The sequence below is a fragment of the Ictidomys tridecemlineatus genome, chromosome 5, assembly GCF_052094955.1.
Source record: "Ictidomys tridecemlineatus isolate mIctTri1 chromosome 5, mIctTri1.hap1, whole genome shotgun sequence".
NCBI classification, from domain to species: Eukaryota; Metazoa; Chordata; class Mammalia; order Rodentia; family Sciuridae; genus Ictidomys; species Ictidomys tridecemlineatus.
The window spans coordinates 109,330,598-109,352,238 of NC_135481.1; the positions used below are offsets into that span (position 1 = coordinate 109,330,598).

Sequence of the window (21,641 nt, forward strand, 5' to 3'; positions counted from 1 at the left end):
CTATCAATGTCATTAACCTAATACGCTCCCTAAATAAACTTCTTGTAGTTTAACTATGTAATGAATCTCAAATTGGTATCGATATTGAAAATGTTCACTTTTGAAATTACTAATGCTGTGGTTCTCAAATTTAATGTGCCTCTGAATCCCCTGGAGAACTACTTAAGGCAGAGTTCTGGGATCCATCCCCATTGCTTCTGATTTAAATCTTAAGATCTAGGGTGAAGTTCAAGAATTTGCATTTCTAACAAGATTCCAGATGTTGTTGCTGGAACAACCAACTAAAAGATGAATGAAGCGGCCATCAACAAATATCACAAGTTCCACTACAGGGAGAGAGAAATGAGGAACTCCACTGACCTGCTGCAAGTTGATATTGTTGACAAATACTTATTCCTCAAGTATATTAGTTGGACTATAAATATGCTGATTAGTGAAGCTGGCTTTTTTGGCAAGGTATTCTCTCCATTGATTATTGTGAAGATATGTGATAAGGAATTGGCAATTATTAAAAGAAACATCTCTTGTCTACTGCATTATTTAAAATAATCCAGTGAGGAAATGGAAGTAATTTAATTCTAATTGCAATGAGAGGTATAATGAAAAAAGAAAATAAAGTAACTTTAATTGCATTCACTGTTCACACACAAATCATCTTGCTTCACATATTTATTTTCATGACAAAAATAGGTATAATATATTCATTTCACATATATGACATTCAGCCATTCAAGCTTTTGCTCATTAAACATACTTTTATAACAGTTTATAAGAATTAAGCTCTCGATTATACAATATTACATTAACAAAGAGCAAATAAAATTGCAATGTAAACTAGGCAACTATACTACCATTTTGAAAAAGTAGAACTTCCAGTGTATTGCTTAAGTTATAGAGCAACTTTCTAAAATGTTTCATAAAAATTTTCTTCCAAATTTTGTTTTTGTTAGGCATATCATCATATTAATCTGTTATATTTTAAAAAATAGATTTGCTATTTAGATAATAATTCTTTCTTCATTTGAACTGAAAGAAACTGTTATGTAAATATTTTCCTCTATGAAGTACAATCAATTAAAACATGGAGGTAACTTCATAGAAAACATTCACTTAATGGTGTAGTTTGAATATGTCCCCAAAGTTCATATGCTGAAAACAGTGCCCTATAGGGCATTGTTGGGAGGAGGAACTTTAAGAGGGGCTTAAAGGATCATGAAGGCTCTGTCCTTATGTATGTATCAATGTCATTATCTTACACAAATGTGTGTTTTTTTAATAAGTTTGAATCAGTTATACATGACAGTAGAAAGCTCTTCGATTCATTACACGAATGGAGAATTTTTCACTTCTCTGGTTGTACATGAAGTAGACAAGTATTTATTTATTTATTTTTTTAGAAGAGTGGGTTCAATCCATAGAAGTGTGTTCAACCCTCTCTCGCACTCGGCCTTAATCTCTCTTGCCGTCCACCTTCTGCCAAGGGACCATGCAGCTGAGGAGGCCTTCACCAGATGTGGGACCCTCAACCCTGGACTTCCCAGACTCCACAAACCTAAAAAGTAAATATAAATTGTACAGCCCAGGTATTCTGCTATAGAACACAAAACAAACTAATACTTTTAACTTGCAACAATTTAACATTTACAAATTTTTAAAAATCTATATTTGAATGTAAAAAATTACTTGAGAATACAGTAAAAAGCAGCTCCATTCCAATCATTCTTTGAGTGAGGAAGGTTTGACTAGTATATATGAGTTTAAAGGCTTGAGATATTGACAAATATTTTTATTTTTCCCCATTTTTAATGTGTTAGAGATTGAGTATCCAGATTAGTAAAGTAATAACTCAAGTGCACAGTGTTACAAACCTGCGATCCTAGATACTTGGGAAGCTGAGGCAAGAGGATTGTAAGCTCAAGGCCAGCCTGGGCAACTTAGACCCTGTCTCAAAATTTAAAAAAAAATTAAAAGGACTTTGGATGGATCTCAGAAGTAGAGTACTTTGCCTAGCATGTGTGAGACCCTGGGTTTAATCCCAGTACAATGATAAAAAAATTTTAATAATTCTACTAGAAATTAAAGCTGTTTCCCTTTAGTATAAAATTGTTTAAAAATCTAATATGGAGAGGATTTGATTATATTAACAGAAGATTTTTCAAAAACATCAAGAGCTGGGCTGGGGCTGTAGCTCAGCAGCAGAGCGCTTGCCTAGCATGTGAGAGGCACATAACACCATATAAAATAAAGTCATTCTGTCCATCTACAACTACCAAAAAAAAAAAAAAAAGCAAGCCATCAAAAATTACACAATTACATTGTTCTTCAATTTCTGTTGTGCCCCAAAGATCAAACTATACAAATAAAACCACCAGAGCCTGACCACAAACAGTTGTAAATCATTATATTTTTTCTTATATTTTCTACCATTTGTTTGACTCTCATGGGCTTCAAGAGTTTGTATTATTTTTAATCTTATTTTTATTAAATCTGTTCTAGAAATAAATTTGTAGCTACTAGAGAATATCTACTTTTTTCAGCCTGTTTGTTGGACTGAATCTGTGTTGCACTAGTATTGTCCCAGTAGAATATGAAACCATACCAAAATTCTTCCAGAACTCTTAATTCTAAGGTTGAGATTTTAATAAAAAATACTATAGCAAAAAGTTTCATTCAATGATCCATTAATTTCAGGTGTCTTTGATTTTCAGGATATAAATTTTGCATATTCTCATCTTATGGAAGCAATCTGATCTATGATATTTGCATCTTTTTTAAAAAATGAGTGATTAGTTTATAGTCCCAATTCATTTGTTTTTCTCAATTGATGAATAAACAGATGGAAATGGAAAATCCGCTGCCATTAACTCCATACTAGCCTTGTCCACCTATCCCAAAAAAATTAAAGCCTAACAGATTATTCTTCAGTTGCAGCAACTGAGTGAGGCACTAAGCAACTTAGTAAGATTCTGTTTTAAAGTTTAAAAAATTTGAAGGGCTGAATTATGTAGCTTAGTGGCAAAGTGCCTCTGGATTCAATACCCAGTACCCACCCTCCAAAAAAAATGATGAAAATATTTAAGTAATTTTCAGAAATTTTGAACATTAGCCAAAATGTGAGAAGGTCCACAGTTAGAAGTTCAAACACAATTATTCCTTTGTTGTACTTATTACTAATAAGTACAAGCTTGAACATATATAGATACCATTGTTTTCTTATCCCATCAAAAATTGGAAAATGTTTACTCCAGATTTTTGGAAACGAATTTTTCAAGTTAATATATAGCTAATTTTAACACTTTTGGAAACACAAAGTGCAAGTAGATCATTTTACATGTATGTGACCTAGTATTTGACTTGAAACTACCACTTCCTCAGCCAGGTGCTTCAGACCTTAAATTTACTTCTTGGATCCCTTTCTCTTCCTATTTAAAGGCACTGATAACGCAGGAGGATCTAAGTTGCAACAGGAAAGGTAGAGGAATATTCTGCCAATTCTTTACCCTTCCCCATTTCAGTCATTTTCTATTTTTAAATATTTTTTAGTTGTCAATGGATCTTTTATTTATTTATATGAAGTGCTGAAGATTGAACCCAGGGCCTCACACATGCCAGGCAAGCACTCTACCACTGGGTCATAGGCAGTATTGAGTCTTGCTAGCTTCAAAGTGCCATCCTGTTCCAATCCACACATCACTCAGGTTTCTGCAAAAAAACACTGAAGTCTTCATCTCTGTGAAGTTTCTCCATGAAACTGAAGCCAGATTTAAAGATAGGTAGTTAGTGTAGTTAGGTAAATCAGGTCTAATATTGAGTAAGATAAAGAAAATGGAGACCATTATCGAGAGTGGAGTCGAGGAAGCCAGAACAGCACCTGGGGAAATTGAAATATTAATGTCCCGAAGGCCCAGAACCCATCCTAAGGAACTGTTAATAAAGTAGCTCCCAGTAAACAGAGAGGTGCTAATCAAACCACCCCAGGCCCTTCCTGCTCAGATTTCTCCTCCAGTCCACCTATCTCCCACCTGCATTCTAGCACTGCAGGACGGAGGGAAACAAAGGACAGGAATGTGGGAGGACTAAAAGAAGACCTAGATATAAAAAAGAGAAGACCTCTCCCTTCCACTGATTCCGCCTTTTGGGTCCCCTTCTTCCTCCGGGGAGAAGTCTTTCCTGCTGTCCATTAATAAAGCTTCCACTTTCCACTCTCCTCTTGCCTCGGCGTGCTTCTCTGGTATTAGACTCCAACATTCAGGGAAGCAAGGACTCCTCACCGGTAAACAGTTTAACAAAACATTTACCAATCTGACTTTCTGAGCCAGCTTTTTGAGCTCAGAAAGAGCTCGGCTTTCTGAGCTCAGATGATGATATCATCAGCTTTCTGAGCTCAGATGATGGTATCATCACTGTCCACGGGGAGAATTCATTCTCTGACCTAGCCACCAGGGTGCAGTATGGAGAAAAGTTGCCCATACATTCTTCCAGTATAGAATAAAGCAATTTGGTTACCACTGTTTACCTGTCAGGCTTCGTGTGCATTAAATAAGCTTTAGGGGAAAAAAAACAACAACAAAAAGTCAATACCCACTTAAAGTATCATTTATAATGGTGAGTAGTAATACTTCTCAACTTAACATATAAGTGAAATTTTAAAAGCCTATTTTTTATTTGGAAACTGCCTGAAATATACAGAAAATGATGCCACTTTAATGGTCTGTGGATTCCTTCAAATGTTTTCTAAATTTCACCCATCCTAAAACCCACAAAATTTAAACCAAATTTTCTAAGAGAAATTGTAAATAGTTGGGTAAATTTAGCTGTTGTCTACAACAATTTGAAAGGCTTAAGAAATGGTTTCTCAAGCCGATTTTTTTTTTTTTTTTTTTTTGTACCAGGAATTGAACCCACGAGGCTTAAACACTGAGCAATATCCTCAGCTTTTTATTGTTTAAGACTATGTTGCTTTGGGTCTAAATTGTAGAGTCTGGCTTCAAACTTGAAATCTTCCTGTCTCAGCATCTAGAGTTGCTGGGGTTACAGATATGTGCTGCTATGCTCGACTTCAGGCAAATTCTTAATGCAGCATTTCCTCTACTTTTAAAAATGTCTATCCCTGTTATTAATAAACTTCAAATTGGAAAGAGATTATTTTAGCTTGTCTCAGAAAAAAATTTCTTTCTGGAAAGCAAATTCTCTTAAATTTCTATCCAAGAAAGTTCCTTTAAAATAAAGTCTCATTTTAAAGGGCTGAGGTTGTGGCTCAGTGGTAGAGCGCTAGCCTAGCAAGTACAGGGCACTGGGTTTGATCTGCAACAATGCATAAAAATAAATAAATAAAGTATTGTGTAGAACAACAACAACAAAAGTCTCATTTTAAAAAGATTTACTTCAGGGGCTGGGATGTGGCTCAAGCGGTAGCGCGCTCGCCTAGCATGCGTGCGGCCCAGGTTCGATCCTCAGCAGCACCACATACCAACAAAGATGTTGTGTCCGCCGAGAACTAAGAAAAAATAAATAAATGTTAAAACTGTCAAAAAAAATAAATAAATAAATAAAATAAAAAGATTTACTTCAGGGCTAGAGTTGTGGCTCAGCAGTAGAGTGCTTGCCTAGCATGTGCGAGGCCGGGGGTTCCATCCTCAGCACTACATAAAAATAAATAAATAAAATAAAGGTATTGTGTCCAACTACAACTAAAAAAATAAATATTAAAAAAAAAAAGATTTACTTCAATCCCCAGCACTGCAGAAAGGATTTTGTAATTAGCTAGGCACAGTGGCACATGCCTATGATCCTGGCTACTTGGGAGGCCAAAGCAGGAAGTCTGCAAGTTCAAGGCCAGTCTGGGCAACTTAGACCCTGTCTTCAGATAAAAAAGGAATGGGGATATAGCTCAGAGGTAACTGGCCTAGCATGTGTTGGGCCCTTTCAATCCCCAGAACTGAGGGAAAATTATAATAAAATCAATTCCAGTTTCCATCTGTTCATGCAAATCTCAAATAATAAACCTGCTCTTAATAAGTTGCAGCCTACCTCCAGTTTAACATAGTGGTATATTTTACATTTATTTCAATTATTACTATTGTGAACATTAACATATCAACCCATTTCAAACGAAGCTGGCCATGCTTCACTTAGTCCTGCACTACACTCCTCCTCCTGTGTTTCTGGCTAGACATTTCTCTTTCTGCAAGTTTCTAAGGAAGCACAGGTTCACCTTCTGTTTTAATCCTGCCACGGGGTTTTGAACACTAAATTCTATACTTTCTGAATGTTTCACAGTAGATGTTCCAGAAGAAAATAATTAATAAAAACTATAATTAATATTCTAAATTATATCCTGAAATGACCACTTTCTATGCTCAAAACTATCAACTAGAAAATTTCAACAAAAAAACCCCACTAATCAGGAAAGCCACTGCCAGAAATACTAAAGTTTATCAGTGGAATCAGTGATTTAAAACATACTTTTTGTGGAAATGTACATTTTGGTTATTCTGATATGAAACTAATACTATCAAGGAATTAAAAGACACTAAGATACATGAAGTTTTGTGTTAGGTCTGGCAGACAGTAATAGCCTCAATTTAGACATTGTTAAACCTATGAAATTTCAAGGTTCTAGAGTTTGTTCTTGAAAACACATTATTTCAAACTCCAATAATGTAGATTTATTTTTATTCAGAAATTCATATTTGCTAACTGCAATTAAAAGTTTAAAATTACATGGCTCTTAGAAGCGATGTCAAACGTGATGTAAGAGTGACAGACTTAAACAATAAAATTTTGTCCTCTTAAGAAATTTATTTATCAAATTATTATGACAGAAACACAAATGTATCATATATTACTCTTTAATTAGATCTTTGTTTTACAATATGTTGTTCTTGTCAATGGGATACTTCAAAAATGTAAGCCTGACAGGAAAGCATTTTTTAAAAATGTACCATTGGAAGGAAAAAAAATTGTCATCTTTTTATTATATGATATGGAGATGGGAGATGGAACGTAATCATCTAGGAAGCTCTTTCTGAATATTTTCTTTTCAGTCTATTATTCTTTAACTACAACTTTTAAAACAATTTGAGATTTAGAACTGATCTCTCGTTCCTAAGAAAGAAGTGTGTCCACTTTCAACATCCACTGTCATTAGTACCCTCTGAATGCCCCCCGTAGGTGGCTGTTTCTGGATAAATCAGTTAGACTGGTGCACACTCATGTAGGAAGTCCTGTCTCATGGCTGATGAAACACAGTGTTCACAACAGTAAAACACTTCAGGAGGGAGATGGGATTCAGAACAATGCCCAAAATATTGTAATTAGGGGAAATAACCCTAGATTTAACATTTTAGATCTCTCCATTATGAGGAATTAGCCTCAGGGAAAAGGAGAGGACTCTAAATGTACCGATTTGCCCTCACCTACTCAACAGCAGCTGAATAAGGCCACTTCAGCCAGAACCCAGGACAGTACTCTCCTCTTTAGCTCAGCCTGGCTGTCCAGTGGGAAGTGTTGAAATGGGAAGGGCGGGGGCACTAAGTACCTAACACTGACTGCAGGACTGAAGTGAGGAGATTAAGGAGCTACAATTCAAGTACCTTCTGAACACTGCAGCAATTTCTGGTGGCCCCACAAGACTATGGTTTTGGGAGAAGAGGTAAAATTATTAATGATAATTCCCTATTTAAACCAACAGAAAGCCTCTTAAGGTCTTCTTTTAATGATAATATAAATCTGAATTATTTGTGGGGGAAAAAAATACAGATTTAGGTAGGACAACTCCAAGGAAATAGTAAGCCATTGAGAGTGACAGGCCTTGACTTCACTAGGGACAGTATGGGATGGGTGCCCACGCTCACCAGTTTCAGTCTGAGTATAGATAATACTGCATTTTTGTACCATCACATGCCACTTACTCTTGTCCTAGTCATCCTACATACTCTTAATCCTTCCCTTAGGAACACTTTTTGAAACAATGTCCATTGTTACTGTTTCAAATATCAACCAACACATATATTAAAACTCGGATTTTATCTTTAACATAAAAGTGCTTAAAACCATCCTATGCAACTGTTTTTCACTTCATTTTTTACCCATAAAATCAAACTCATTTAGGTTTATGAATAATACTGAAAAATTAGTTAATCTTATTCACTTACATTTAAAATAATATGCCTTCATTCCAACTTTCCTTTACATTAACTGACTCACTGCAGTATCTTCATGAGTTGAGCTCATTTGGAAAATATAGAAGGTACAAATATATAGAACTTTTACAATAAAAAATTTTTGAATATAAAAATGCTTTCTATGTTTCAAAATAACACTTATAGATTTTCTTTAGAGTTTTGGGTTTAGTGTCCAACCCATTAAGTACCCAAGGTTTTGTTGTTATTGTTTTAAATAACAAAGGTAGTAATATGGTTTTAAATACAAAGTCATACAAGAACCACTCAAGTCTGTGGATCATCCCCACAGAAAGTTCAGTTTCTTGCTAAGAAAACTCCTAAATATTTTAGTCATTACGTAAAATTCCATTATCAAAAACTAGTTTAAGATACAAATCTACAAGACAGAAATCTATGCGCCTTAATGATTGCCAGAATTGCCCAGCATAGCTTCAGTAAAATAGAGAATTGTTTAAAAAATACAATCTCCAAAATGTGTGCAAGTACTGCAAACTGGACAGACCAGGCAACACCCTCAGCACCGAGTCCTTGTTCTTTTGCACCTCTCCCAGGTCCCAGCCCCTCTGCAGCCTCCTGCGCGCCACTATTCATACTGCACCGCCAGTCGAGATGGATCTCGGTGCCGATCAGGTGTCCAGGAGAAAGTATGAGTTAGGCAAGCACTTTGTTTTAGCTGTAAACGCTTTCCATGATGGGTCCCCGTGAGAAGGTCTGGGCGCTTAGATGAGCCTGGAGCTTTTCAGGAACTGAATGAGAACTCTGTACACAAATGTGTACTGGCAGAGGGTCTGCACCAGCATCATTCTCTGTTGCCTCAGCATGTCCAGCACTCTCGGGATGTCCAGGACCTGCGGGAGAGCAGCAGTGAGGAAGGGAACACATACTCCCCAGGGGAAACAAAGCACAGGGGAAACTGCTGCCATAACATAAACCTGGTTAGGAGATGGGCAATCTCTCGTCTAGCTTAGCGTCTTCGATCAGTTTCAACTACAAATAAAACATTCATGCAGATTATGTCTCAGACATTCCCTAGGTGTTTCTCACTGATTTTGGTTACACCTAAGTCACTATATTTCACCAGATACCAAGATTCAATAAAAACACAGTGTTAAGTGCCATCAGTATCCAGCTCAGCATTTCCCTCATGGATCAATGACCACTATTAAGTATCCTTGAAACATTAACAAGTATTCCAGAAAAACAGAGTTCTGATCTCATATTTAGGGGAAAAAAAATGTGTAAAACAAAGTTAAACAACCGTACTTATTTCTATGATGTTTCAGCCTTTAGTATGCTAAAAGGTACTGAGAATTTTTAAGAAGACAAAGCCTTTTGTAGAGAACACTGAATAACATCTTGTGGTTACCACAGTCCCAGGAAATATGTTCAAACAGAACTGTTAGCTAGGCACCAGGACAAACCTATAATCTCAGCTCAGGCAGGATGATCACAAGTTTGGGGCCAGCCTGGGAACTTAACAAGACCCTGCCTCAAAATAAAATTGTAAAAAGGTTGGAGAGGTAAATCAGTGGTAGAGTGGTTGCTTAGCATGTGGGAGGCCCTGTGTTCAATCCCTAATGCTATAAAGGAGGTGAGGGGGTGTGGGGAGCTATTAAGTCACTAAGCCCTTCTCCTTCCCACCCTTATTCCCAACTCATTCATTATTCTCCCCACCAAAAGAGGTAGGGCTGGGCTTAACACAAAGTCATCACCTCATTGTGTTCCAGACAAGCAATCATGATCTCTGACAAGATGACGACACCGGTTCTTCCTACCCCAGCACTGCAGTGGACCAGCAGAGGAGGGTTGGGGCTTTTGGGTTCACTTGTACTATTTGTATGACGTCGAACAGACTGGATCTCCTCAAGGTATGCTATAGAGGGAAAAAAAAAATCAATGAAATAGAAAAATACTTGGGGATTATGGCTTATCAGACTGCCAATTCAATTTCCCTAAACCTGCAGATAAATATAGCATAAGGTACCATGAATCAATCTCAAGCCTTGGCTGGGACTGTAGAAATGTTGGTACCTCCAACTTCCTCATCCCCAACTGACATACAGAGGACACTCACTAAGAGACAGGTGTGGCATTCCACTCAGCACCGAACTAAACTTTAAAAACAGCCCTGGTAACCTCCCTACCAAAAGAAGTCCGAAGCTTATGCGAGGCAATACAAAGTAAACATTTCAGAAACACATCTTCATTTCTGGCCAGAGGACACTGTCCTGAGAACAAGACACTTACACAAAAATCCCTTGAGGTCTTCAGGACAGCCATGCTCAGGCCAGTCTGTATACTGGAGATGCCACACTGTCCTCTCTTGCCCCGTGAGAAGGTGCTTCATCTTCAAGCCTGTGGTGGCATAGCAGCCAGAGTCTGTGCGGAACCGGGTTGTAATCTTAAACCTTCCATAGGTGACAGTGTTGTGCCTGGAACCAAGTCGTGGCCAATATCTAAAGCTCTTCTCCCTTCCACCTTCCTGTTAAAGACATGCACAGATAAAGAGTGGCACAAAATACAGCCACAGATGCCCTTCACCCAGACAGCACTAAAACTCGGAACTACAATCCTACCCTCCTCTTTCCACAAAAAGGTCAGAAAGCCATGTAATTCACATTAACAGCTCTTTGGAGGCTGAGAAAATCAATTAAGAGAAATGAATACTTACCTCTTCTGCTGTCACCATTGCTATAATTGCAATTCCCTGTTCCCATACCATCTGCCAAAAATCCTGACAGGTATTCTGTAATGGCCCCTGTGTGGCAATATAATCCCATTCAATTCCACTGACAGAGACCTGAAAGTAAAAAAGTTTTTTAAAAAAATTACTCTGTGTGTATATAACATACGTATCTGTGTATGCGTTCATGGTAGTACTAAAAAAGTGAACTGGATCCCCCAGCAGAATAAGGAAAGGCTTATATGTTAATCTTTTTCTAGTCAATACAACTTCCCTTATTGGCACCTTATGTGCAGTGAATTCATATAACATCTATGTGACCTGGGGCAATTTGCTAATTTCTCAATCTGTTCTTACCTAGAAAATAAAAATACTGCCTACCCTCAGAAGGTTGCTGTTCGGACTGAGTCAACATAGATAGTGCCTGGCAAATAATAAGTAAACAGTAAGCAGCTGTTACTGCTGCAATAGTTTAGTTCCTCTTGTAAAAACAGTATCAACATCACAGTACTCCAAATTCTCCCTCATTAAGTACTAAATTTGCCAGGCATCATTATACATGCCTATAGTCTCAGCTACTCTTGAGGCTGAGACAGGAGGATCATGATTTCAAGGCCCACCTGGGCAACTCGGAGAAACCCGTCTCAAAAGAATAAATAAAAAGGTCTAGGGATGTAGCTCAGTGGTGTAGTGCCTCTGGGTTCAATTCCTAGTATTGGTTAAAAAATAATAAGTACATTGGAAAAAGCATTCACAATTAAGCAAAAGCCTAAATTAAACAGGAGATTTCTAGGGAAAAAGCTATCTTCCTACATAAGGTAGTCTCACCTCTAAACTAACATCCTTGAGTACAGTCTAATATAACAGAGTAATAACTGGATTTGTAGTCTGGGAAACTGGGATACATCTCAGCTCCACTGATATATGTATGCATTTTTTAAAAATATTTTTTAGTATAGGTGGACACAATATCTTTATTTTATATTTCTGCGGTGCTGGGGATGGAACCCAGTGCCTCAGGCATGCTAGGCGAGCACTCTACCTCTGAGCCACAACCCCAGCTCCTGCACTGATATATTTTTTAAATATTTTTATCTTTTTTTTAAATTTTTAAAAATATTTATTTTATTTCTTAGTTTTAGGTGGACACAATATCTTTATTTTACATTTATGTGGTTCTGAGGATCGAACTCAGTGCCTCATGCATGCTAAGCGAGCATTCCACCACTGAGCCACAACCCCAGCCTATTTTTATCTTATTTACTTATTTTTATGCTGTGCTGAGGATGAACCCGGTGCTTCATAGTGCTAGCAAGCACTCCACCACTGTTCCAACATGACTGATGTTTTGTGACAATGGTAACAGTTTTCTAAGCATGCATTAAACATAAAATCCTGGGCAAATTCTGCTGCACACACACACTCATCTGAGGTTGCCAGTCACAGCCCTGGCTCCACATCCTTTCACTGAGCACCTCTCGGAGGCTAGCATGCAGCTGGGCACAGGATGCAACAGCGGTCAAATTGGGAATCTGTGGGGTAAAGGCATCACGCTCCTTTTTTTAGAGATGAATCAACTGAGGTCCTGCCAATGGTGAGTGGCAGATCAGGAATCACCCTGAGCTAGCCAATTCTGAAATCCCTAGTCTTTCAACTATTCTTTAGGTTGCTGCTAGAGATCTTTAAAATAAACCTACAGACCCACAACATTGTTCAATTCTTATCCATCCAGTCAGAAACAGGATGAACTATTCCAAAGAAATGCTTGGTTTCTAAGTACATGATAGCCTTGTTAAAAAAACAAACAAACCAAAAAAAAACACACACACAACAACAATGGTGTGTGTATAGATTCCTCAAAACCATTAAGGGTACCAGCAAGCATACATGTAGCCAGATCTCCAGAAATCCTTAGGTATCAGATTGCTCTCTTTTCAAATATGACTTGCAAACTCAAGAAAATATGGAAAGAAAATCAACATTTGACCACAGACACTTACTCATTCACTCACTATAAGGAGATTTTTCTTTCCAAAATAAAGATTTGAATCGAGCCAGCATGAACAAGGGTACAATAATGGAGGAGAAAGAACATCTGGCTTATTCAGCCACCTGCTATGAATCATTTTTTCCATTTTAATGCTTATAACATTACCCTAGTTAAATGGCATTATACTGTTTCCAGGAAAAAGAGGGCTTCTTTAAAGTGATATTTTAAAAATGATAACAGGGAGACTGCAAAGAGAATAGATGGCACCTTCAGAAGTAAAAGTTTTTTTTATACAATATGAGATTATATTTATTAGCAGCTTTTTCTCTGTTGTCACAAAGAAAGAGTGCTATGTTGAACAAATAACAAGGACTTGCCCAGTTTCTGTTTCTGTTGATGTAGACTGTGCAACATGGACCTGATCAATATACAGAAGTGAACGTTTTTTGTTAATAGCATCAAAAGCCCAGACACATTTGTTATATAAAATCTCACACAAAGTGCCAGGTGTGGTGGCACATGCCTGTAATCCCAGTGACTCTGAGGCAGGAGATCCCAACTGAGGGCCAGTCTGCACAACTTAGTTAGTGAGATCCTATCCCTCTGCCCCTGAGCCGCCCAAAAAAGCTAATGCAGGTGTATGACGAGGTGAAAACTAGCAATTCAGCAGATTCTGTGCGAATTTATGAGCCAGAAAAAGGTCTTCAGATTTAGCAGGACAAAGTTCTAAAGCCAGGTAAATAACGTGTCCCACACCCTGCTACCAACATGAGGGCAGAGTGGTTTCCTACAGGAAGAGAATTAGGCATCACTTTGGCTCTGATAAGCACTTTTTATCTAGCACTGGTATATGGGATTCTCCAGCTGTAACAATGTAATGACATAGTTGTAACAATGGTTCAAAACTGGGGTGTTTTTAGAACACATGAATATAATATATTTAACCCCAAGTTAAATGTGCTATTTATCACCCTAGATGTTCCTCTCACCTTGATATGTGATGCATTGATGTAACCAGTGTTGTTCTCCTTGGTTGGGACAAGCTCCACTCTTGCATCATCATAGGGAAGGACATCCTGGAATCGATTTCTTTCTGCATTTTCCGGGAGTCGGGCTATTGAGCACTCTCCATCAACTAGTCGTTTTTTAAGAATTCTTTCATATTCTGTGAATACCATTCCCTGTTCTAACCGCTGTTCCAGAATTTTACACTGCAAAATAGAGTATGTGGAATAAAATTAATATATTCACATGTCACAGCTGCATTTTAACTGTACATTTAAAATCGGTTTTCTGCTTCAGATCTAGTATTATCTAATTTTGAAAATTCTACATAAAACCAAACTTGAAATTTTAGCAAGCCATAACAATATGAATTAAAAGAACGAAAGATATACTCTTCTTGGTAACACACACAATGCAAAATGCTGCTTAAAGTTGAAAAATGGCCTAAAGAGATTTGTTGAGCTTGTTTTAAAATCCATGGTCAATTTTGTGCCATGTTAAGAAAAAGAATTCTCCTGGAGAAAATGAATTCCAGAGTAGGACAACCAGTTCCAACATCTGTGAACTATTCTAAGATTTATAAATGACACATAAAAATGCTCAAAGCAGGACGGGTGCAGTGGCGCAGGCCTGTAATCCCAGCAGCTCAGGAGGCTGAGTTCAAAGCCAGCCTCAGCAAAAAGCAAGGTGCTAAACAACTCAGTGAGACCTTGCCTCCACATAAAGTATAAAATATAGGGCTGGGGTTGTGGCTCAGTAGACAAGTGCCCCCAAGTTCAATCCATAGTACCCCCACAAAAAAAAAAAAAAAAAACACAAAATACTCAAAAGCAGTAGTAAATGTGTCAATGATCTCCAGGATCAGGTTGTAAGGAATTTTCATGCCTGTCTGATTTTTATACCATAAAAAAATCTCATAAAAAAATACCCTAGTCTCACAAAGGAAGTTTTGAAAAATTTAGTAACTATTTACTCTTGAGATAGATTTTCAATATGATGAAAGGAGTCAATGTTTGTTTTCTTTCATAGGTATAATCATACACATTTGTAAAGATCCTCTCACTATAAGGCCATCAAAAATCAATAACCTGCCCCAAATGGCTTGCAGAAAGTACAGAACAGAAACAAACAACAGGAAACCAACATTCAAGGCTGAGATCAGCTATTAAGACATAAGCTGTACTTATGCCCAATTTTGTGGCCTAGATGAGAAAGTTCTTTAACACTCATTTAATGACTATTAAATTATGCTACAAATTTCACTGAAGTCTCACAAAGGCATTTTTGCAGTATTTACCAACTGCCCCAGAGAAGGTACAAAGCCAGGGCATCCTGCATGTACATACCCTTTCATCGTTTGTCGCTCTGGTGGATACTTCCTTTCCTTCATCAGGTAGAGGCAATCGAGACAAGGAGAGTCCATTGAGGGCAGCCAATTTAAGGGGACCAATTTTTTTTGTATCTACTCGAGTCTTTTTCATTCCCTATAAAAAATATTTACATGTATATATGAAATATACACCAATACAGTCCTTTGAAAAGAAATCTCAATGGGCTGAAGGCTGGTGACAAAGGGACTGTGCTCCTCTGCCAAAGGAGGAGAGGTTTCACTCCTTCACAAATCATTTAATAAACATTAGGAGGAAGACATTCCTTTCAAGGCCAAGGCCCTGATAAGTCTTTCAGATACAAGATTTTGAAACTCAGTTGGTTACAAGGCTCTGTTGCAATGAAAGGTGAGGCTCAAGGCAAGCAGCATTCCTACATAGAACTCCCAAATTTCAAAAGAAGACACAAAATATCAGCAGCAGTCCACACACACACACACACAAAAAAAAAAAACTTTAAAAAGGCAATCACCTAATTATAGTAAACCTTCACAATATATTTTTTAAATGTAAATTTTAAAAATCCTGAAGAGGTCAGGTATGGTGGTGCACACCTGTAATCCCAGTGGCTCAGGGGACTGAGGCAGGAGGATTAAAATTCAAAGCCAGCCTCAGCAATTTAGCTAGACCAGAAGCAACTAAGTGAGACCCTATCTCAAAAGAAAACATAAAAAGGACTGGGGATGTTGCGCAGTGGTTAAATGCCCCTGATACCCAAAAAAAAAAAAAAAAAAAAAAATCCAGAAAAAAAATATCCTGAAAAACTTGAATGCCTTTTGTGCAGCTCACTTTGTATACTGTCTTCCACATCCTATTCTACATTCTGTTGCAGAACTGTGTGACCTGGGATGTGTCATCACACTTCCTAAGAAAGGCCACAATGTGAAACAAGGAAAATAAAACTGCTGAAATCTCTATCAGGAGGATAGGGTAAAAGAGAACATCAACAAAATTTCACCTCCAAAACACAGGTATTCCCTAAAGTTATTATTAAACCTAATGATTTTCTTTGTGACAGTATATAAACCTAAGAATGCCGTCTCCTTGGATATCCTATACCTCCTTGGAAACCATAATAATTATAAGGAGAGTAGTCCCAATTTGAAAGAAAAGGTTTTCTCTGTTCTGTCTTATAATTGATTTTACTCCAGCTCCATCAGCCTAAAAAAGACAATAAAACCCCAGGATCATAATAATAGAGCAAGAACAAAGAAAAAGGACATTTTGGTGAGGAGAAAAAAATGCTGAAAGACTGCTACTATAATTGGAGAATATGATTGGTAGTTATCTTGAAAAGTTAACTAGAATAATTGTTTATTTATTTGTTTGTTTATTTTGGGGTACCAGAGATAAAACCCAAGGGCACTCAACCACTGAGCCACATCTCCAGCTCTTTTTGTTTGTTGATACAGGGTCATGCTAAGTTGCTGAGGCTGGCCTTAAACTTGGGATCCTCCTGCCTCAGCCACGCACCCCCACCCTTACCCCACCCCCAGTCACTGGGATTACAGGCATGTACCACTATGCCTGGCAACTGAAATAATTTTTAATTTTATAATTTTTATTTGATCACGAGCTTCCCATAGAATGGCATCTGAACTAGGAAGAGGTAGAGTCCTGGGTTAAAGTCCAGGCTCTGACTAACATCCTTCAGGAAGTCACCTTTTCCCCTCTAAGCTTCATCAAACAGAAAGATGGATACAGAGAGACACACAGATTAAAAGTCCTGCTTTGGCTAAAGTCTCATGATTCTAATGTGTGCAGAAAACAGTGGTAATGTTCAACAACTGGCTCTGGAGGAAAAAGTTCTGATCTGAACTTACCAATTTCTGTAGTATAAATACTCCCATCACTGCCAATTTCAAACTGCCAATGTGATATCAACTAGCTCACAAGATTCCTGAAAACTTCATAGTCAGCTCCTATTAGCCAGTATATAAGCTGGCTCCAGCACTTCTAGGCTGGATAAAGTTAATTGGCTATAAGGTTAGTTCTAAAGACAGAACTTGAAGAAAGTCAAAACTAGCCTTGAATATCCTTTAATTAGCACTGAGAGGACAAGTACATGGTTTTAAATGCATGATCTGCACAGTGATTTTTTACATGAGAACCACTGCACAAGACTAAAGGGTGCATCAAAGAGAAGATCTTTATGTAGATGTATAAGTACCCAAACCAGTCTGCCTTTGAGATAATAATCAAGTCCCAGGGAGGTGGAGGCAGACAGATACAGAATTCTAAAATGGTCCTTCTTGTCTGCAATTTATTTTAGTGCTTTTAATACTAAACCTTTTTAACCTTAATTCATATTAGTCTATTTGATATTTTTTTGTAACAATTATGCAAGATAATGGCAATCCCATGTTACCATGAAGGGGTCAGAGGATTTAGCAAGAGGCTAGCCTCTTCTACTTTTGGGAAATTAGTAGTAAGTTAAAATGTATGATGCAACCTCACAGTAATAAGTTATTACTGACTTTCGATGTGCCAGGACTTCATCTGGGGTCATCATCTACAAATAAGAAAACTGAGTCACAGAGAGAACAAACAGCTTGCCCAAGTTCACACAACTGTGTCTTTGAAGAATCAGTGTCAAAACAATTTTTTAAAAATCTCTCACTGAAATTAGTTATGATGAATCATTTAATTCAGAAGGCAATTTTGTATGCCTAACCTCAAATGGGACATTATTCTATGAAGCAAATAGGCAAAGCAGAAAGACTGTCCCTGGGTTATAGACATAGAAGCTGAAGTTTGAGGGTCCAGCCAACCGAACAGAAAACTAACAAATGGCAAACCCTAGACTTAGACCCAAGGCTTAGGATCGGTATTCTTTCCTCTTGACCACAACTGCTATCCACATTCTTTGAGGAAGTGAAATCCTTATGCAAGGGTTGCAGGAGGGGTGGTGGGGACAGCCTAAAAGCATAATCCAGTTGCACCATTTTATTAGTATTACAGGTCTTAAAAGTTAATTAGAGAAAATTTGTATTTTAAGAGAACCAAAGACCTCAGATTTAGCTGAAACTGCCAGGCTCCATTTAAAACATAACAAGGATAATCTAGGCTTGACTACTGGGCTATACTCAAAAAACAAATATCATTTGGAGAAAGTACTTGGGTCACACATAAAAAGAGTGATATCTCTTACTGTAATAGAAGAGTCCATCCTGTTGGCTCAGGGGCTCGGGTGAAGCTACCACAGAAACCCCTTATCCCTGCTCTGAGACCAATAGTCAGCCTATACCCTCAACTTCGGTCCTCTTGAGGCACTAGACTTTACATTACAGAAAAAAAAAAGGATTGTACCCTCAGGAAAAATTTAAAATAATCTTAAAATTCAAACCCAAACTAATTAAAAGAAAGTACATTTAAGGGTTCGATTCTTAGCACCACATAAAAATAAAAAAATAAAACACATTTAAACCTGTGGTAGTTTTTAAGTAGTTTCTGTCTATACATAATGATCTATTTCACATAAACACTATAATAGTGTTTGAGTTTTCTCCTCCCATTGAGATGTTTGCAGTATTTTTGAGGCTTTCATACACTAGACTGGAACCATACTTGAGATGGATCTGAGTGTATAGTTTAACCCAGATGAGGGAGGAGAGTCCCTGCTGCCAAGACCCTGGTGGTAAATGACTTTACGCATCACTTTGGCTTGGTTCAGATACCGGGGAGAGCAAGGTGGGCCATGAGGAGCTGGATACCAGAGTAATGCAACAAGATGACTTAGAGTGTACAGACTGAGTCACAAATGCTCAAAGGTTGAGAACACAAAGTTTCAGTGGACAGACGAATAAGAAAGCTTCAACAAGCAAGTATTATTACTCAGTAAAATATTATATACTGTATACCTCCATGCCAAACAGTATAGAAGAGAGGCTATAGATATAAACATGGGTTTAAAATCCCCATGTTTTAGGGCTGAGGTTATGGCTCAGTGGCAAAGCACTTGCCTCGCACATGTGAATTGAGTTCGATCCTCAGCACAACATAAAAATAAAATAAAAACAAAATAAATATATTATGTGAATGTATAACTAAAAAATATTAGAAAATAAAAATTCCAGGTCACTAGTTGTATGACCTTGGAGAAGCTACTTAATATCTTAGTGTCTATTTCTTTATCTATAAAATGAGTATCACAATAGGCTTGTTGTAAACTACAAGCAGCAAAGATGCAGTGCTCAGCACATTTCTTTGAGAACAGCTGAAAAGGTTAACAAGGCTTCTTTACATTTTGATACAAATAAAGAAGTGCTTAATCATTTTTATTTCTTATACTGAACAGCAAAGAGCTGCCATTCCCTACAAGGAATATAGGAATTCTCAGTTCACCTAACCTTTCTTTTAAAGACACTTCTGGGGATTTTTGTCTTAACATACTGCCATTCCCCATTCATGGCCAAGAAATTCAAATTGTATTCACAGACTCTGACCTTCTGATTAAGAATTAGGAGCACAGCCTTGTAGGCTTCTCCCAGACATCACTTGAGCAAATGGAAAAGAGAGAGCCCTGGGGTGCTGCAGCACTTCACCATATTTTCAACCGGCTGTTAGCAAATCAAGGTGTGCTAAGGTCATGAAATCTTAACCTCCTTTTCCTTCACACATTACTAAAACATTTCCTTCATTCTTCCATTCCAAAGAGCCTTCTCACTGCATCCAATTTATTATTTCTAGCAAAACCACTAAAACTCTAACCAGTCTCTACTAATTCCACAGATATACTCAACTATGTTTTAAATAAGACAAAAATAAAGTAACATGGGGTGGGAGGTAGATGTTCAAATAAAAACAGCCAAGAAACATCAGAAGCGGGAGCCACATGGCAGATGTGGGAGCCACATGGCAGATGTGGAGGGCAGGTGCAGGGCCCAGTTCTCCCTCTGCTGGCAGGCGGCTTACCCCCAGGGGCGGGAGCCCTTGCACAGTGTTCTTCTTCCCCGAGAGCAGATCTGACACGGGCCTCTTCTTCAGAGAGTCCCTCCTGGCTCGGTACCGCCCAGATGTAGTCAGGTCGGACTCGGACATGGAGGGCGTCAGCAGCCCGTCCCTTCGGGGCCGCCGGGCTTCCACAGTTGCGTGGACATGGCCACCTTCCCTCGCCCTCTGCTCCGCCTCTGCCCCGTGGGGCTTGGGCTCGTGAATATGCAGAGGCCCTGGCAGCTGAGTGCCCGCCGCACAGGGGCAGCCGGGCAGCGGCTCGTGGGAGTAGGCTGCGGGCTGCCGGGGCTCAGGTCGGGGCTCAGGCCGCGCCGGGAGGGCCCGCGCCCCATCTTCCTCCAGCTCCTCCTCCTCCTCGCTGCTGTGTATCAGCATGGTGGCATCCGAGAGAGACTTCTTGTGGCCATATCTCCCACTTTCCTGCTCTTCGGGCTCGTCGGTCTTAGTCCGCTCAGCGAAGACGCCGGGCTGGGGGCCCGTGGCAAGGGTGCGCGGCGCCACGTCTGCGGCCGAGGCCGACATGGTCCTCTCCTTGAGCCGCAGCCCCTCCAGGCCGTGCGTGAGCCCCGCGATCTCGATGCTGTTCCTCTTCTGCAGCTGGGCATGCCGGGCGGCCGTCAGGGGCTCGCTGACCTCCTGCAGGGAATGGGCCACGGGCAAGCTGTCCTCCTGGAACGTCTGCACCGAGTGGTGGACCCGCCTGGTGATGAGATCCGGGTTGCTACTGCTTATGTAGAGGTGGCGCGACAGGTCTGGGGTGCTGTTGGCCGGCCTCGGGTACGGGTAGGGCGGCGGCGGGCGGTACACCTGGGTTTTCATGATGTTGGGAGCCGGGTAGTCCTGCGCCTGGAGCTGCACGTTGGTCAGCTCGGGCACGCTGACAGCGCCCACCACGGGCCGCCTCTCGGCAGGGTAGGGGTAGGGAGACTGGCTGTGGAAACTGTAGTTCAAATTGAATGGGTAGTGGGCCGACTGGGGAGAGGCGAAGTGCGCGTGCTCCCGAATTTCAGGCTGGCTGTAGACCAGGGCATCCGGCCTGCTGTATGCATAGGAACTGCCGATGTTGAGGTTTCTCAGCGAGTGGCTCTGCCTTTCGGCATGCACCAGGCCTCTGTTGAGCTGCTTCATCACAGTCTCGTAGTCTGGGGTCGGGCGGTAAGACGGGGGTATCAGGGCACTGTGCCGATGAGTGGGGATGTAGTCGGGTCTCATGACATCACTTCCACTAATACTCGGGTTGGAGGACATAGGAGAGGGCTGCAAGTACGCTTGAGGGTTATTTAAGGAATTGGTGCTATGTGCGCTGTAGACACTACCATTACGGATTCGACCATTGAGGTCAATTTGGGCTCTATCCAAACTTGTCTGGGAGTGACAATAATATCCATTCTGGTTGGGCACAAAGAGGTTATCTGGAAAAAAAAAAGTTTAAAATG

General features: G+C 39.3%; 1 protein-coding gene across 4 annotated transcripts in view; it reads right to left on the reverse strand.

Moving 5' to 3' along the window:
* Window positions 1-651: 651 nt before the first annotated feature.
* The window catches only part of Ptpn21 (protein tyrosine phosphatase non-receptor type 21), an 81,013-nt gene continuing 60,023 nt past the window's right edge, over window positions 652-21,641 (reverse strand). For 3 of the 4 annotated variants that reach the window (XM_078050666.1, XM_078050667.1, XM_078050665.1), the window contains exons 13-19: window positions 20,167-21,617; window positions 15,211-15,348; window positions 13,849-14,070; window positions 10,858-10,986; window positions 10,434-10,668; window positions 9,899-10,059; window positions 652-9,034 (exon numbers count right to left, since the gene is read on the reverse strand). In XM_078050666.1, coding sequence (XP_077906792.1) covers window positions 8,906-9,034; window positions 9,899-10,059; window positions 10,434-10,668; window positions 10,858-10,986; window positions 13,849-14,070; window positions 15,211-15,348; window positions 20,167-21,617 — 2,465 coding nt within the window. In that variant the 3' untranslated portion in view covers window positions 652-8,905. The remainder of the gene's footprint in view (window positions 9,035-9,898; window positions 10,060-10,433; window positions 10,669-10,857; window positions 10,987-13,848; window positions 14,071-15,210; window positions 15,349-20,166; window positions 21,618-21,641) is intronic. The other variant, XR_013439196.1, reaches the window with a different exon arrangement.